Source organism: Polypterus senegalus, chromosome 12 (assembly GCF_016835505.1).
Source record: "Polypterus senegalus isolate Bchr_013 chromosome 12, ASM1683550v1, whole genome shotgun sequence".
Lineage (NCBI taxonomy): Eukaryota > Metazoa > Chordata > Cladistia > Polypteriformes > Polypteridae > Polypterus > Polypterus senegalus.
In genome coordinates this window covers 158,556,580-158,575,707 of record NC_053165.1, presented here as the reverse complement: position 1 = coordinate 158,575,707, position 19,128 = coordinate 158,556,580, and the positions used below count along the sequence as shown (strand labels likewise).

General features: G+C 48.7%; 1 protein-coding gene across 1 annotated transcript in view; it reads left to right on the top strand.

Annotated features, from left to right (window-relative positions):
• Positions 1–19,128, top strand: part of slc25a23a (solute carrier family 25 member 23a) — a 57,758-nt gene that overhangs the window by 17,245 nt on the left and 21,385 nt on the right. Inside the window, exons 2-4 of the mRNA XM_039770474.1 lie at positions 127–253; positions 501–588; positions 679–790. Of these exons, the coding sequence (XP_039626408.1) occupies positions 127–253; positions 501–588; positions 679–790 (327 nt within the window). The remainder of the gene's footprint in view (positions 1–126; positions 254–500; positions 589–678; positions 791–19,128) is intronic.

Below are 19,128 nucleotides of genomic sequence, written 5' to 3'. Positions count from 1 at the left end.
CACCAATGACACATACAGTGCACAATATCATCTTATAGTTTAGCGTTCTGTGCTCTGTACTGAACTCGGTCAATCCTTGATCTTTAGATCTGTAATCTAATGCTCTGTGTGTTTTGCCCACCACAGGATATCCTACGAGCAGGTGACACCAATTTGGATGGCCAGCTGGACTTTCAGGAGTTTGTGGAGTACCTCAAGGAGCACGAGAAGAAGCTGAGATTGATGTTCCGCAGCCTCGACAAGAACGACGATGGTGAGTATCAGAGGGGTGGAACGGCGTGCACGTCCACGTTGCTCCACCCTGGAACTCGTTCGTTTGTAGGCCAACTTTGGGCGAGTTTGGGGTTTAAAGGAAGCTCTACCGTTCATATCCTCGGTTCTAGCTGAGGATTTAGCTTCTCCTCCGTGAAGGGTGTGGCGAGACTGACTTGGCTATCAAGACGGCTGAAAGCGGTGCCCCCGGAGAACACCTGAGTCAAGTCTTTGTCTGCCTGCTGTAGGTGAGATCGATGTGTCGGAGATCCTGCAGTCGCTCCAAGGCCTGGGGTTGTGTGTGTCCCAACAGCAGGCGGAGAAGATCTTGAAGAGGTGAGTGTTTCACTCGAATGCTTTGGTAGATATTCACGTTTATGGGTTGACCTTCTGCTGATTTACCTGTTTGTTCCTCCACATTACCAGTATGGACAAAGATGGGACAATGACTATCGACTGGAAGGAATGGAGGGATCACTTTCTCTTGAATCCTATCACAAACATGGAAGAGATTGCCTACTACTGGAAGCACTCGGTGGTGAGTAATGTTTAAGTGAGTGGTTTGCAATGTCATGAATACATCATCTGCTGTGACCCCATGACCCCAAGACCCCATTAGTGCAGAATCATCCAAGTGACATGACCCTAAAAACTTGTGTCCAGTCTGTGCAGTCTCCTCAGTTGTCTCTTCATGTAGTCATCAGTAAGTGGTGGACTGTTTATTGACCAGACCAGTTCAAGTGGTGGTATTTTTTGATGTAGTAGGTATGGTTTGGGGTGGGGTTGCGGGGTCTACATGGGCTCTGGTTATTGGAAGAAGACCATTATGGTGTGTGAACGCTGGCCCCGGCACAGACAGACGGACAGCATATTTTTACCACACACCATTTATTTACAATACTATTTACAAAGTTTGTGCTCACGTGCACCCCCAGTGCCTTCTCGCACCGATTTCCCCAAAGTCCAGGCCCACAATGCCTCCGTTTCTCTTCAGGCCTTACAATGCCTCTCTCTCTCTCTTTTCTGGCCGCCTCCAGTCCTCCCGCTAGCTCCGTCCACTTCCTCCCGACTTCCACACATCACTGGAGGGAGGCGGCCCCTTAAATAATGCTCCCGGATGAGCCCCAGGTGTTTCCGGCATCTGTTCCTTGGCCACTCCCCAGCGTGGCGGAAGTGTCGGCTGCCTTCCTGGCAGCTCTCCGGGCGCCACATAAAGTCTTCCCCCCGGCACTTCCTGGTGTGGCGGAAGTGCCGGGCTCCCGGGATAATTAGGCACTGGGGTGGCCACGGGTCCCTACAGGGCTGGGCTTCCATGCCCTGTACCCGAGGCCCCCTGCCTAACCAGGACGGACGCCCCACTCTGTCTGGAGGAGGCACTCGCCCTCCTCTGGTCCTCCAAAGCGTCCCGGCCGGGCTCCAGACCCAGCCGAGGACCGTACGGGATACACCGGCATCGGAGCGCCGCCTGGCGGTGGCCACGGGTCCCTACAGGGCTGGGCTTCCAAGCCCTTGACCCATGGTCCCCAACAGAACCAGGACTGACGCCCCCTCACTGTCTGGAGGAGGTACAAGCCCTTCTCACGTCCTCCAAGGCGTCCCGGCCGGGGCGACTGCACGGGATAAACCGGCATCAGGGCGCCGCCTGGCGGTGACCACGGGCCCCTACAGGGTAGGGCTTCCATGCCCTCGACCCGTGGCTCCCAACAGAACCAGGACGGACGCCCCCTCGCGGTCTGGAGGAGGCACAAGCCGGGCTCCAGCCCCAGCCGGGGACCACAGGTGGTAGGAGGAGTAATCGATTACAAACACTGGATCAGGGTGTTAGCCTTGCCTGCATTCCCTTCCAACAGCCGAGCCCTGGAGTCCTTGTGCCCAACACTGATGAGCAGTCCATTCTTAACATCTCCCATGTTGCTGAAGGGGAGTTTGTTTTCTGCTTTAGCTCTGTAAGCTTGCTGATTTGTCGCCTGGTCACTTCCCATGCAGAAGAAGCTTGCTGTCCGTCTCTTCACCGGGGCTGTGTTCAGGTGTCCTGGACCATCAGGGTAGATGTGACGCCCGGGCCTCCCGTTCAGTGCTGGTTTCTATCTTGTGCTGGTTTTACTGGGGTAATGCACAATGCAATCAAACTTATTTTTGGTGTAGCGCCCTCCACTGAGTGCTGGCGCAGGAGCGCTGTGAACAATGCAGATGGCACTAATGACTAAATACAGAACCGGTACACAAAGATTTGTTAAAACACACAGAGAAGAAGGTGGAGACTAATTAAACATAAATGGAAAACAACAATATGTCCATTAATTAACAGACGGACTTCAGCCAGTCGACAATGGAGAAGATTATCACATCATAAAAAAGGAAGTCGGAAGTAAAGTCACAGTCCTGGAGACCCCAGCCCACAGGCCGCCCACCCGCTCCTGGGTTTGCTATATTAGAGTCTGTGCTGGCCGTCCAATCAGATGAATTTTTCCATCCAATGATTCCAATGCTCCTTTGTCCAAGATGAGAGCAGCCTGGCAAGAGAGCATTGGTACCAAGGCTGTCTTAACACATGGGCACGCTGGGCAGTTGCCCTCACTCTAATCTGTGTATGTTGTGACTTGCTGAGTGGTTGTGTAGGTTGGGGAGCCTGTAATGCTGTTAAGATGGCACTGGCCACACCTGGATACCAAGAAGAGAAGCAGAGTAGAGCAGAGGGGGGCTAATAACGGTTTTAAAATATTAGGGATGGGCTCAAATCGGACTGAGTACAAAGCAGTGTTAGAAAACGAGCCGCTCTGTCTCCTCATGGCATGAAGGGTCTAGGGGTCAAATTCTGACCAGGCAACTGTCTGGAGTCCTTGTGCCCAACACTGATGAGCAGTCCATTCTTAACATCTGTCACATCTGGGTGGACTTTTCTATAAAGTTCTCACGGGTTTCCTGAGCAAATGTGCGGGTTGCTGGATTGGTGCCACTCATAGAGATGGTAACCCGCCCTGGCGCTCAACGTGGCCACGACGGGTTCCTGCTTCATATCACCTAACAGAATGGCGGGCACATAAAATGGGCAGTAGTTTAGCGCTTGTGACTTGCGGCTCAATTCTAACTCTAATGGGGTCTCCTGGTGTGGAGTTGGCACGTATTTATATGCGCCTCGGAGGATTCTCTTCATGTCCCCAGGGGCCAGTGGTGTCCCCTGCCGACTTGGTTTCTGTTTCTCACTCATGCAGTGACACCGTTAAGGAGAAAAGAAAAATGGATTAAGGGAAAGGCTTCAATAATAGCTGAATGGACGGAGCTGCCATGGGCTTAGATTTTCGTTTCTTGCTTTGTTCTCCTGTGCCACCCTTTGCCCCGTGGGCAGAGAGTCTCCGAATGCCTACACCTTTGTTTCAGATCCCAAGCTGAATAGTGAAGCTTCTTCCCCAGCGTGGCGAGGAAATGAAGGTGAGAGCAGCTTGAACTGGTTTGCCTCTCCTTGCTGGCCGCTTTTAGCCTCTCCAATCCTGTAACAGGATTTCAGGCTGTTAATGAAGCTCTCCCCGCCACAGGACTCGAGTGTTTTGGTCAGTTTGTGTAGGAGAGAGGAGTGCGTGAGCGAAATGCAGATTGGTCGTGAGAAAAGGCTCTGGCAGGCAGATTGAAAAAGAGACGAGCAGGAAAAAAACAAAAAATAAATTGAAAAACGCACTCAAAAAGGTGCAGGCCGGGGAAGAGGGCAAGAGTAGCTGTGCCATCCGAAGGATAAGGAATTGACCTGAAACTGAGCCTTGTTTGGCTCCCCGTGTGAGTGGTCTTAAGAACTGAAAACTGTATGGGGTGGGACAGGTGGGCATGCAAACACCGTCTCTGAGCTCCTGCTCAGGATGAACAGTAACAGCCAGGCAGAGCCTTCGGAGGAAAAGAAGGACCTTGAGGAGGTAAGTAACACTCCTGTCCTTGGCATCTCGAGTAACTGGCGTCAACGTCAGGCTTACAGATAAACGAGGGTTCAGTCCGTCTCCCCTGGGGTTTTAATTAATGGCAGAGTAAGAGGGCTGCTGGGTAGGGGGGGAGACGCTCCGACAGTTAGCCGGCAAGAGGAGTCTTGGGAAGAGAATGTCTCTGCTCAGACCACGCTGTCACTCAGGCACAGGGCGGCTATAAATAACTACAAAGGCCGCAGTATTTAGTGATAACAAAGCCTTGCTAAATTCTCAGAAAGGTTCTGCTCTGAACTCTCCAGCTGGGCTCCTCTTCCTAGTCGGCCGGTGGAATGTCAGATGTACATCAGGAGACCCTCGGCATCTAGAAATTAACAATGGAGTTGATCTGAAGAGCCAAGGAGATGAAGCATCGCAGTGAGGTGGCGAGGACCGCTTGTGCCAAGACATTGGCGAGTCGTGTGCCACTGCCGGGCAATTCTTAACACCGTCTCAGGAAAGAATGAGGAGGGGAAACAAAGGACGAATACGTATCTGGTGACCGTGGCACCTTTGGTGGGATAATAATCATAATAACTTTATTTATAAAAGTCATCATGCAATCTATAATAAGCATTTATTAATAATAATAAAATAATCTGATAAAAATAAATATAATAATAAAAGATAAATAATAGTCACTTTGTAAACATCATACAATCTATAATAAACATTTATTATTAATAATAATAAAATAATCAGATAAAAATAAATAAAATAATAATAAAAGATAAATAATAATAATCACTTCATACAATCTAAATATATAAAAGCCAACTACCATGCATGGACTCGCTCATCACGAAATCTCCTGAACCATCAGGACTTTGGAATGTACCCTCGGCCCATAGGCGCTCGCTAAGAAACGGTTTGAAAAATGTCACTGCCCAAGCACGAAATTTCTTATAGTTTTTTAGACCCGTTTGTATGTCTGTCTGCTTTTCACGAGAGAACTAAACGGATTTAGATCGGGTTTTTTTCTATAATTTGTTGGAACATTCTGGTTGATTCTGCGACTTCTGTCATCGCACTAAGTGTCAGAGTTCGCTTGTGGTACCGAATTATTAGCACAAATCCAAGAGAGACTCATTGGACTGCGGGGCCCTCCTCACCCACGCGCCAGCCTCGGGGCATAACCTTAACTCTGCTTAGCTAGCAAACAAGAGAACTACTTAATGGATTTAGATTGGGTTTATTTCTACTGTAGAATTTGCTTGAACATTCCGGTTTGATTTTGCGACTTCTGTCATTGCGCCCAGAATCGTAGTTCACTGGCAGGAGGGATGCATTCACGCTAATCCGAGACTGAGGCTGTGAGTCGAGGGGAGGGGGAAGCGTGAGGTTAGGAGTGGGGATCCAGACGGGGCCATCCTCACTGTCCTGTTTCACTAATATGCGGGCGGAGCCATGGGGGACGGCTAGTTAATAATAATAATAATAAACATTTATTAATAATAAAAATAATAGAATAAAATAATCAAATAAAAATAAACTTTTAATAATAAGAACTATTTAGAAAAGTCATCATACAATCAATAAACATTTATTATTAATAACAAAATAATCAAATAAAAATAAACAAAAATAAAACAAGCCAGACAGTTGCTGTTAGAATCGCACTCGGAGGATAGTTCAGCTGGTGACTACGCTGACGATTTTAAAAATGAAACCGGTGATGAGGATTCAGATAATGACTTACCCGCTTGGCACAACACTCATGACTTGGACTAGCCAAAGTGTAGTAAGACATCGCGCAAGGTGCTTCTAGGCTTTGGTTCTGCCAACAAAAGATTGTTTTGAGGCACATCGTTCAAAGGCTCAGTTCTGGCGAAAGGTCATGAAAATGGAGCTGCATCGAGGGTACTTGTGATTAAAAACCGTGCACCTTTATCTTACAGACAGCATACCGAGACTTGAAATATGGAGTTACAGCAGTATAAAAAATGTCACTTTGTGGTAAAGTTTTACTTTTCAAGTTCAGAATATGTTGGGGAGCCGAGGGGTTATGGGCGGGGAAGTCAGGGTTCAAAGGGTGAAAAGCCTTTGCTCCACTTTTAGGCCTGTGTAGGCCACAAGCCTGCCTTTTGAGTTAGGGCAGGGGTGGTGAACTCCAGGCCTCGAGGGCCACAGTGGCTGCAGGTTTTCATTCTTACCGTCTTGTTATTTAGTGACCAGTTTTTGCTGCTGATTACTTCTTTTAATTCACTTGACTCAGGCCCCATAGTTGTTTCTTTTTCTTTAAACAATAATGAGGCACAAAACAAGCCACCACATGACCAGCTCCCCTGTGCCCATCACACAATAATAAGGGCGGAGTGGTGGCTCTGAGGCTAAGGATCTGCGCTGGTATCCTGAAGGTTGCCGTTTTGAATCCCCGTCACTTGAGCAGGGCCCTTAACCTTCAATTGCTCCGGGGACGCTCGCTGTACAATGGCTGACCCTGCGCTCTGACCCCAAGGGGTATGCGAAAACTAACAAATTCCTGATACGAGAAATTGTATAAGACGAAATGAAAAGAACAAAACAATTAGAGAGGTGATGGTCTCGGTAAGGTTGATCTCTCAGGTCACTCAAACATTTTGACATTGGTGCTCTTACAAAGAACAGAAAAACAGCAGTTTTGGAAATGTCTGCTGTGGCAGGAGGAGAGCAGCAACAAGCCACTGAATTAAAGAACGGGTTTAATGAACAGCAAGAATTGGCTTCTCATTTAAGAACGTGCTTGGAGTGAAATTGGCTGGAGTTTGAAGTGCCAGTTTAGCTGGTCATCTGTCGGCTCGTTTCACATCTCATTTCTACTTGGCTGTCATTTAATGAAGAAAGGAATCCATTCAGAGGGTTAGGGTTACTGAACTCTTCTAACAGGGCCGTTAAAGTGAAGGCGAAAAAGTTCATTAGCAGTGAAAACTGGTCACTGATTAGGAAAAGGGTTTGAATGAAAAGCTGCGGCCCTCCAGGCCTGGGGTTCACCACCCCTGAGTTAGGGGCTAGTCTGCCCAAGGTGAGGCCTGTTCAGTCATTTTCAGACAATCGGGAACAGGCAGGTCGGACTTTTTGAGGCCTGCCCACATTTTGAGGTCACAACAGGGGGTCCCTCTACGAGTCCTGCGGCAGATCTCTGGAAAGGCCCGAAAACAGCATTAAGTGCCATTGTGCTGCCCTTTATGAGCCCTTGTTTACTGACTGCCCATCAAGTAAGCTGTTCCCATGAAATGAAATGCCATTTAACGGTGGTGCCCCTGGGGGGGACAATTGAAACCCATTTGGGGCCTGTGAATCACAATGGACTCGGTTAATCTGCTGTTGAGCTTTCCTTCGCTCATTAACATCTGTCGAGCCGCATTGCCTGACTGCACTGCTGGGCACCGGGGGCTGCGTGTTTATTCTTATTAAAAGCCTTTTAACTACCAGGACCGTCGCTGGCGCCTTGAAGCTTCTCAGGTGGTGATCTCAAAGAGAGAGGAGAGTTAAGGAGACAGGAGCACAGGGAGCCTGCATCAGTGCTGCCCAGTAATAATCTCCCTATTATAATACCAAACTCCTGGGACGAGACGAGACTAATCCGACGACAAGGATGTGACTTTTTGGAATGAAGTCCCGCGAGACGGAGACCCTTAATATGAAGTCCTTTCAAGTCACGTCATACTTACAACTATTTTCAGACAATACCACCGTCCTCTAACCTCTCAGTCGTGCGAATGCTTTTGGCAGACACACTTCCTGCGCTCTCGGCTCTTATAAATTTTATCAGGACATTCATTTTATACGTTTCAGACACGTCAACGACTAAGCGAAGAAGAAAGAGCAACGCGTCAAAGAGAGACCCAAAAGCATTGGAGAGAAAAGAATGCCAAAAAAGAACAATAGTAATCTATGTGCAAATTGAGAAAATAAGGAAAGTAATAATCAGGCCGGACCAAAGTGGAATTGAAAACCTTGCAGGCCCAGTCGGGGTCGGAAATAAAAGACAAAGAGTAGAGGACAAAGTAGAACTTCATAAAGACGTTCAAAAAACGTTGGCGCGATTACAATAGCTTTCACTATGACAATTAACAATTCACAGGGACAAACATTCGAAAAAGTCGATTTATTTATTAGAGGGAAAGAAATGAAATTCAGTCACGGGCAGTTATACGCTACGTTGTCACGATGAAAGTCCAAACACGGAATCAAAATTCAAAGCGATCTTGATGAAAATTTCATTCCAAGTATTGTTTTTACTGAAGTTTTAAAGTAAAAGTGAAAATTGTGCATATGTAACAATCTCTTTAAATTGTATATCCGGGTAAGCAAAACCGGGGGTGGGCGAGCAAAGTGAGCAGGGGGCGGAGCCCCCTTGTAATAATAATAAATAATAATAATTGTTTCCATTTATATAGCGCCTTTCTCACTACTCAATAGCGCTTGAGTGAGTTGGCAGCCCCTTGAACCGCCCCTAACGTGTAGCGCCCACCTGGATGATGTAAGCTGTGGACCCCCCTTCCCTAGAGATCTCTGTATATAAAAGCCAAATGCAATGCACTGACTCGCTCATCACGAAATCTCATGAGGACTTGGGACTTGAAATTTGGAATGGAGGTTACCTTTGGCCCATGGGTGTTCACTAAGAAACGGTTTGAAAAACTTTGTGGTCCGAGCGCGTTCTGTCTGTCTGTATGTCTGTCCCGCTTTTCACGAGAGAGTCACTTAACAGATTTAGATCAGGTTGTCTTCTAGAATTTGCTTGAACTTTCCTGTTGATTTTGTGACTTCTGTCATCGCGCGAAGTACCGCAGTATTTATGCAAATCCAACAGAGCAGGGGGCGGGGCCTTCCTCATTCACGCGCCAGCCTCCGTTCGAGTCATTCTACCTCTCGCCACGTGTTGGAGCGCACCTCCCTCTGCTTAGCTCGCAATACCTGTTTGTTCAGCAGACATTAATATCTACAGGGTGTTAAGGAGTAACGTTTGACGTTTTTGAGTGAGAGATCAGAGCTGCGTGTGTTTTAGGGGGTAGCTGCTCATTGGCAGTGATATTACGGCTATGTGATCTTCACCCCACGCGGCGGACACTCTCCCAAACACGATCAGATACAGTGCCAACGTCTATTGATTTTTAAAGTTTGTCCTGTTTCACTACCATGTGGGCGAGGCCACGGAGTACAGCTAGTATTCACATAAACACAACTTTGCATTAAATCAATATGATGTACTTTATTTATCGAGATTTGTTTTTCTCATACATATATAACATACACAAAGTATTCTTAAGTTCAAAAATCTAAAAAAAACATGCAAAACGTAATGGCCACTCATAATTATGAAGTATAATCCATCCATCCATTATCTAACCCGCTATATCCTAAGTACAGGGTCATGGGGGTCTGCCAAGACAGGGTGCAAGGCATGAAACAAACCCCAGGCGCCCACCGCAGGGCGCACACACACACCAAGCACACACTGGCGATTCTAAATTGTCCCTAATGCACCTAACCTGCATGTCTTTGGACTGTAGGAGGAAACCCACGCAGACACGGAGAGAAAATGCCAAACACTGCGAGGCAGCAGCACTACCCACTATGCCACCGTGCCGCCCTGAACTACAATCCTCTTGTGCAAATTAAAACGGATCTACTACATTTTCTACTACCATTACTACTACTACTGCATCTACTCTAAATCAACAGTATATAAATGCTCAATGTTCATGAACCTCAGGTTAAGAACCAACCCTGACTTAGATGATGTGACATCAGCCCTTTTTGTGCCAGTCCACTCGCCACACGTGAGCTGTTAGGTGAGAGAGAGCCAATCGGAGACTGGGGATGATTAGGGGGGCCAGAATGACTAGGCTGTGGTGGCCAATTTAGCCAGGACATCATGATACCCCCCTACTACCCAGGGATCTTTAAAACTGAGTCCGGACCTCTGTTTTATGTCTCATCCAAAGGGCGGCGCCATTGTTACACAACACAGTGTCCCATTTTCCCCCCCCCCGTGCACTGAGGCATTGGGGTCCCCACTCAGACCACAGGCTAAGCGCCCCCTGCTGGTCTCGCCAACACCTCTTGCGATTCCCTAGATCAGGGGTGGGCAGCGTCGGTTCCTGGAGGGCCGCAGTGGCTGCAGGTTTTTGTGAGAAGTCAATTATTGCTGGCGAAGCCCTTGTTGCTCAGGTGACGTTTTGATGCTTCATTTTAGGGGTCTCACTTGTTCAGGTTCCCCATCCTGAATTACTGAATGCAGCGGTTCAAGACTGAAATAAGCGTTTATTGGCAGCTTCTTATTAGCAAGAAGAAGTAAATGACAAAGCAGCCAGCAGTTCTCCATGTGACTTGTTTCCATTGACGTCTGCGTCTCTCTGATTTAATGAGGCCGAACAGACTGAAGATGACACCTTTTAGGATTCAAATCATTTGGATGATATCCTTGGAAAGGAAAAAAAAGAACCTGACATGGCAGACTAACAAGCTGTAAAAATGAAAGAAGGTCTGAGACTGGCAAGGCTTGGTTTCTAATGGAGCAATGTAAAACCAGCAGCCACTGTGGCCCTCCAGTGCCAACATTGCCCACCCCTGTGGGCCCAAAACGTGCCTACCTTTACGTGGCTGACCTCTTCTGAAGTGTAGGGTGGCATGGCATGAACGAATGTGAATAAATGTATGGCACATGAATGAATAGCCCGTGCCCATTTGATGCTCAAGTATGCCACCGTTATCGGTTGGCACTGCTCTACTGGTCTGGCTGTTCAAATCTATTCTTACATGCCTTGGGGTGTCTTTACTTCTTCACAAAAGTACTCAAGGAAGTAATCTTTGCCAACTGCGTGAATAACTTTTATCGGTAAGCTGCTTTTGTGCCTCATAAAGGTCAGCGTTGTTAATCATTAACACGGATTTGCCTCTCGAAGGAGACTCGAGTGCTGCCAAGGCCCTCCTGTCAGATAAACTAAAGCAGGCCTGAAAGCCCACATGGTGGGCAGTGGAAGCAACCGCTCTTACGAGGCTGGGGGGGCTGACTGGTTTGCCCTCTTGACATTCTGCCGAGTTTCAATGAATTAACAAGCCCCCAACCCCCCTTAGGAGTTTGAAATGGAAAAAATCTGAGTTGCCAATTCAGTCCATGCCTGTGACGGGCGACGTGACCCTGAGACGTCACGTCCCCTTGCGCCCGGTTCTATGCCCGCGTTAAGCGTATTGATAAGCTCTTCACTGAGGCCAAACTTTTCCATCTGCCTCGGCTAAAGACTTTCAGATCGTCACACGTTGTTGTGTTTCCATGCGTCCTGTCATTCAGATGAGATCAGACAGACTTTATTAATCCCACCGGGGGGGGGGCAGATTTCAGGTGGGCACGGCGGCAGAAACACAGAAACGAGGATATGGACTCACAGGACAGCTGGTACAGCCAATCGATCCATAAATAAAAATGAGCTGCACAAGTACATCGGGCGGAAGCATTAAATTGCCTGAGATTGGTGGGCAGAAAAGACCCCCCCAGAGTGGCGCTTCGTAGCACACCCTGTGGAGTAAAGTGCTCTGAGACACAGCATGCCTCCAGGAGGGCATTTTTCATGATGGCATCCAATTTTTGCCACAACTGTGCCCAGGGTCCGCCCGGTGATGGCACAGGCTTTACTGCTCGGGCCTTGTGCTGCTTTTGAGCTCGGGTTGCTATGCCAGGAGACCACCACACTGGCTACGACGGACTGGTGCGGCTTGCTGCTCACATCAATAGGCCCGAGTCTCCTTAGGAAGTCCAGCGCCACCGTGTTGTCACACCAGTCCAGTCTTGCTGGTCCTTGTCACCCTGAATGGTGAGTGGACTCAGAGGCTCCTCGGCGTGTCCAGAGGTCCACTGATGTTGAGTTGTCAAGGAAGTTGTTGTCCCCGCACCTCAAGACCAAGTCCTCCAGAACCTTCCTGAACCCCGACTCCTCTCCATTTATTAATGCAGCCGGTGACGCCAGTTTCAGTAGATGGCTGTGACGGTGCGGGTTCTGCTCCCAGACTCCCGCCTCCAGTTTGGGGAGCATCTTGAACCCGACACTGTCGGTAATGTAATCAGATGAGCTGGACAGTGAAGACATGAATGACGAAGCAAAGGGATGGTGCAAAAAAGTGCAAAATGAATGGCGTCCAAATAAATAGTTCAGTGTCGCAAACAGTCCTTAAATAAATAATCTGTGGAGGTTAACATCCAATAAACACATCCTTTAAAAACGAGGTCATAATAACGATGGCAGGATGCAGTCTTGTCTTACTAACAGGCGGCTCACCTGCTTCTCCCATACGGGCCCCGCGACAGGGAAGTCACCCTACCGCTAATGCAGCTGCCCTTCTCCTCCGGGTCCGCTAGCCTCTTCCATTCCCTGGCTACGGACGGAGGGCACCAGCCGGGTTCCGCAGCGGCCAGGGCGCTCACGCTGGGGCTCAAGACTCCTCGACTGCCACTTCCTTCCTTCAACGGTGAGTCGTCTCCTCTGCCGGTCACTCCAGCTCCTCCAAAACTGCTCAGCAGGAGTGACCGCTTCATTCGGCCCCCCGAGAGTTGGCCTAACACTCCTGCCAGCTGCATGCAACCTTCAAGCGAGCCTTCTGTCACCCGCACTCTCGCCCGCTCCGGCACTCCTGCCTTCACCTCCCTTAACCTCCGTTCTCTCTTTCCGTCCTCTGCTGCTTCTCTTTTTCTCCTCCCCTTCCACACTCGCCGCTCCTACTGTATAATATAATGGGGACGTGGCTCGGGTGTGGATTATGGCTGCGGACGATTTGTCACCTGTGCACATAAGCGAGGACCGCCTGGGAACCACTCCGGCCACACGACCAAGCCCCCCTCCTTAAGCCACGAGTGCGGCAATTATGTATTTTAGAAACTGGCCATTCATCTGAGCCGTGGACCACCCCCACCATACCACAATGGCAAGCGCTGATGTGCTTAGGAGTCTGCTGTGTGGTGACCAGGAACAGAAACAGGACAGACCCCTGAGGTGCTCCAGTGTGACACCCCACCATTTCTATCACACAAACTGCTCTCTGGTGGTCCGTGATCCAGGGGATTGTGGGGGCATCAAGATTCAAAGCCTTGAGCGTCCTCCTCAGTCATTTCTCTCTATCCATCCATTATCCAGCCCGCTATATCCTAACTACAGGGTCACAGGGGGTCTGCTGGAGCCAATCCCAGCCAGCACAGGGTGCAAGGCAGGAAACCAACCCCGGGCAGGGCGCCAGCCCACTGCAGGGTCATTTCTGTCTATTATAAAAATAAATCCTGGAAAGGGAAAGCAGGGCAACGAGACGTGATCTTCTCAGAAGACACTTAAAAGACCCGCGAGACGCAAACAATACCAAATAACACCCGGTCGTGTAAAGGCGCGGAGCACACACACGGATCCTGTGCTCTCCGCACATATAAAGCGTATAAGGACGATACGTTCGAGATGAAACGTCAACGACTAAGCAAAGAAGAAAGAGACGCAAAAGCATTGGAGAGAAAACAAGGCAGATAAGAGATTCTGAAAGCAGTGGAATTCGAAAGGTTCAAACCAACGATGGCGCGATACGCATGCAGAGAAAGGTAACGAAGATGAAAGCAGTAAAAGTCGAAAGTATTGTAGCGTCCCAGCCAGGTTGAAGCCTCTTTTGTTTTAAGGGACTGTTAGGGGGCAGCATAGTGGCACAGTGGGTAGCACTGCTGCCTCGCAGTAAGAAGACCTGTGGGTTCGTTTATCGGGTCCTCTCTGCGTGGAGTTTGCATGTTCTCCCCGTGTCTGCGTGGTTTCCTCCCACAGTCCAAAGACATGCAGGTCAGGTGTATTGGTGATCCTAAATTGTCCTGAGGGTGTGTGTGTGTGCCCTGCGGTGGGCTGGCGCCCTGCCCGGGGTTTGTTTCCTGCCTTGCGCCCTGTGCTGGCTGGGATTGGCTTCAGCAGACCCCCGTGACCCTGTAGTTAGGATATAGCGGGTTGGATAATGGATGGATGACTGTTAGGTCCGATTGAGGGAGGGCAGAGTACAGCACGGAATAGCGGGGTATTGATTGATGCGGTAATTTGGAGAAGGTGCTAGAAGGTTGTGTTTGGGGTTACGAAGTCGCCGATTGTTCACACTGAGGGGTTTCTAAGTAATCGACACAAGTCGGGACACCTGTGTTAATTGTTGGCTTCACCTTTCAAGGCTTCATTTCCTTGACTTGCTGCAGAACTTCTGTAGGTTGTAACCCGTTAGTCGTCCCCTGATGAAGGCCCACTTGTAATTTTCTGAAATTTCCTCTTTTTTTCGCTGTTGCTAACCTCCTAAACTTTACATTTTAAACTCTGCCACTTTACTGCTTACCTTTTCCCCATTTTGGGTCATTCATTGCATTTCAACTGATTACATTTGAAGAAGACCTGAAACGCCTGAGGTGTTCTAAAACGTTTGACCGGCTGTGTCCATCTCGCCCCACTGCCCGGTGGTCCCTGTTTCCACTTCCCAGCCCACTGGTTATCCCCCCTGACAAAGTGACTGTTGAATAAGCATTGTGTGATGAATGAGAAATTGTTCTTAATGGTTTCCCTCCGTGAGTTAAATTTAAAAGAATTCAATTCAGAGCAGCCCACCTACCTTTGGGTGTCAGGATTTGTAATGCAAGGACGGGGTTCTTGGCAGGCAGGTGGCATATTTGTCTTGAAACGGTTCTAACCGGCGCGCTGAATTTCTCGGCAGCCCTCCTTGTATGATTTCCATTGTCTTTTAATTGCTGATTTATTATAATTGCATCCCCCCAGGGTGAGTTCCTAAGTTGCTAGATTTGTACCCCCTACTGCTCTGTGAACCAGCGGCCACCAGTCTGGACCGGTGCTGAACTGAGAAAGGGAGCGACACTTGGAAGCAGTGATGTGAGGAGTGTGGCACTGGTGGCAGAGCTGCAAGTCTTCTGCTTGGTGCCCTGATGCCCAGGTGCCCAGACGAAGGGCACTCGCTGTCCTAAACGTCACACTCCGTCGTCACGGGCTTGTTGTTTTTTTTTATGTCCATTATAAATGTCATGGTGTCTCCGTGTTCTGTTTTGGAAACCCGACACAGAAGGAGTAACGGGTAATGGGAAAATACGGCAAGCGCAGCAGTTTGCTATGATTTGCGTAAAATACGAAATAAAAATGAGCAAAATCAGAATTCTTTATTCTAATTGTGTGTTTGTGGTATTGGCGTTAGGGTTACAGACTTGCCAGATTCTCCTCTGAACACGCCATACATGAGCTGCCTGAGCCTGCGACCACAGAGAGGCCGGGGTGCAACTCCACTTCTGGGGGGCTCTGCTTGTGGCGGGCGCTCGGTGGTCTGTTATTAGACATTTTAGCAGGAAGGCTGAATGTCACACAGCTCTGCCTGCGATGGCACTTGGTTCCTATGTACATAAAATACACCAGAGGTGTCCCATCATCCAGCCGTCCACTGGCTAAACCTGCTTTATCTTGAGAAGGGGCAGCTGGGGCCGATCCCGGCAAGCATTGGGTGCCTGGCAGGATTAACTCCTGGACAAAGCGAGAGCCAGTCCATCACACACGGGCCACTTTAGCATCCCCAGCGCACCTCACGTGTGTGTCACGAAGTCAGAGTGCGTATTTGGGGGCAGAATGGGCTCAGACGGTGATGGTGTGAGGAACCTCATCAGCATTAAGTGAAGTTAAGAGTGGTGACCTGCAGGGGGCAGTGCTGGGGCTGCTGCTATTGTTAATAAATGATTTGGATAGGAATAGAAATAACAAGCTGGTGAAGTGGGCAGAAGATACCAAGATAGATGGATGGGCAGATAACCGAGAATCCACTGATTTCTTACAGGGGGACTTGGACAGCAGACAGGCCTGGGCAGATTTGTGGACGATGAAACTGAATGTCAGTAAATGTAAAGAATTACAAATAGGAAGTGAAAATGTGAGGTCTGAATACACAATGGAAGGTCGGAAAATCAAGAGAACTCCTTATGAGAAGAAGTTAGGAGTCGTAGTGAACTCTCAGCTATCAAAAGCCAGACAGTGTGCAGAAGCCATTAAGAAGGCTAACACAGTGTCAGGTTATATAGCGCCTTGAGGTGTGGAGTACAAGTCACAGGAGGTTCTGCTCAGGCTTTATAACACACTGGTGAGGCCTCATCTGGAGTCATTCACGTTCTACACACTTTATTGTGCTGTTAAGGTGTCTATCTATCTATTATACTGTACAGTGCCTTTCATCCATCTATCTATCTATCTATCTGTCTGTCTATCTATTGTGGAAGATGAACCCCGGGACACAGACAGACACCAAATGTCCAAAAAACACACATTTATTTCCGTCAGCACCTTCCCAACCAATACAGTGCACAAATCGCTATCCAGCTCACAGTCCTTCTCCTTCTCTCTATTTCTTCCTCCACACACAAGCTCCGTCTTACTCCTCCCGACTCCGGCTCATCTAATGGAGTGAGGCAGCCCCCTTTATAGTGCCCCGGATGTGCTACAGGTGTTTCCCGATAGTCTTCTGACGGCACTTCCTGGTGGGACAGAAGTGCCTTAAGAACACCTGGAAAAACTTCTGGTTGTGGCGGAAGTGCTGTATTCCACGGCTCCTTAATCCTCTGGGCGCCCCTGCCGGTGGCCACGGGCCCCAACAGGGATGAGCTTCCCAGCTCTGTTCCCGTGGCCCCCATGCAGACCAGGGTGGCTGCCCTCTCGTGGTCCGAGGGGGGGGGTATTGTCCCCCTCGTGGTCCTTCCAGGCGTCCCAGCTGGGTAGGGTCCCCAGCCATCTGTCTATCTATCTATTATATAGCGCCTTTTCTTTCTTTCTATTATATATTTTCATCTATCTATCTGTTATATAGTGCCTTTCATATCTACCTGTCTATCTATATCTATCTATCTCTCTCTCCATTGTATAGTGCCTTTCATATCTATCCATCTGTTATATAGTGCCTTATCTATCTATCTATCTATCTATCTATCTATCTATCATATGGTGCCTTTCATATCTATCAATCTATCTATCATTATATAGTGCCTTTCATATCTATCAATCTATCTATCATTATATAGTGCCTTTCATATCTATCAATCTATCTATCATTATATAGCGCCTTTCATATCTATCTGTTATATAGTGCCTTTTGTTGTCTGTCTGTCTGTCCATTTTTGGTCTGTTTGCCCAGAGCTGAGCAGTTTGAGTCCTGCCTCAGTCCTTCAGGTTGTGTTTTCCTCTTCACCTCAGCGCTCTTCCTCACGTTGGACAGTCGAGGTCTCACTTGGCGATGAGTAACGCTTTGTTGTTGTTTTATTTCTTATTTTTTTGACTGCGTTAGGACCCCTGCTGCCCCTGAAGCCATATCAGTCCATTAAGTGCTCGCTCTGGGTCAGCAGTAGAGGATTTTTGTGAATGCGCTTACAGGGAGCATAAAGTAATGAAGGTGGTGTCTAAATTATTGATGAATCAATCAGTCCATCAGTGGCGTTCACTTTGAATTCTAAATATAAATTGTAAAAGAACACTTGTAAGTAATGACTTTTAAAACGTCATTGCGTGGGTTGATGGGTAATTAGCGTCTTTTCCATAATTGATGAGGATCCATTTGCTGCAGGATGTTGACGCCTGTGTTGTCGCCTTTAAGCACTTTGCCTTTCCGTTTGCCACACGGCAGATGGTCCTGCCAGGTCTCGCTCTCTTTGCTGCCCTTTTCCTCCACAATGCGTTGCCATAAATCAGCCTACTTCCACTCGGTCAGCTTATATGCACATTTTACAGGAAGAAAACGTTCAGCTTACTGCCTGTGGAGACGGCCGACAGGATGATTTATAGAAATTTGTGTTGAATGCACCCCTTCTATTGAGGTGCCCACAGTACTACATGGAAGGCGAGGGCGGGCATATGCCAAATAAGACTCGTCTGGAGTCTGAGAGCCAGGAAGTGCAACTGATGGGACAGAATCATCCGAGATGGTGAACCAGTCAACGGTGCACATGAAAGCCAAACGTGAAGGTATGTGTGCTGACTTGAGTGAGTGATGCCCTACTCCTGAGCCTGCTCTACTCTCTGGCTTAAATAGGGGTGGTGACACCAGGATGGCTCCGCCTTTTGGGGCTCCACCCACAAAGCGCAGTAAAATAACAGAATAGAATTCTAAATATAACAGTTGTAAGATCAAAGCAAGACCCGTTAGTCCACCATTGGTCAGGGTACCAGCCAGTCATCCCATTTAATGAGGGGGACTGCAAACGTTCACAAGGAAAATGCACAGCAAACTGCATTGAGCCTGTGAAGACCAAAACAATAAGGTGCTGCGGTCTAGATGTGTCATGTTCAGGGGTTCAAGCCCTCTGCGACGTCCCACCCAGCCCAGTAGACGTACACCCCGGGACATGAGTGGGTCTCCAGTATGTCCTCTCTGCACATCCTCGGCAGTGGCACAATGGCGCTCAGTGGCTGGCAACACGAGTCAGTGGCAGAGGCCGTCCACCTCTAAAGCCGTGGCTAACAACGGGGTCACCCGCAGCCAGAGGCTGGGAGACGTGGGCAGGCGGCTCAAGTTCCCAGACCGTGTTACGCCAGCTTACTTTGAGCCCAAATGTGGAATTAGGGTGCTCATAGTGCAGCCAACGGTCCCTTGGGAGGACCACATTGAAGAGGCAAAGAGGTCCAAGTACCTGGAGTTAGCGGAGGAGCCCATCAGGGTGGGGTGTAGAGGCTTTGCTGGCCGGTCTACAACACATTTGGCATCACAGGAGCCATGAAGCCCACCATAGAGACTGCAGAGAGGGCCTCTGGGTGGCTTTGGATCAGGAGGTCTGAATCGTGGGCTAATTGTTGCCTGGGCCTGATCAACCCTGGCGGTGTCATCACCTGACCTCACGAGACTCCAAACACCAGATGACTTCAGAGGTCATCACTTGATGACTAGGATGTGCCTTTAAACTAAGGAAAAGTCTTCCTCGGATGTTGGT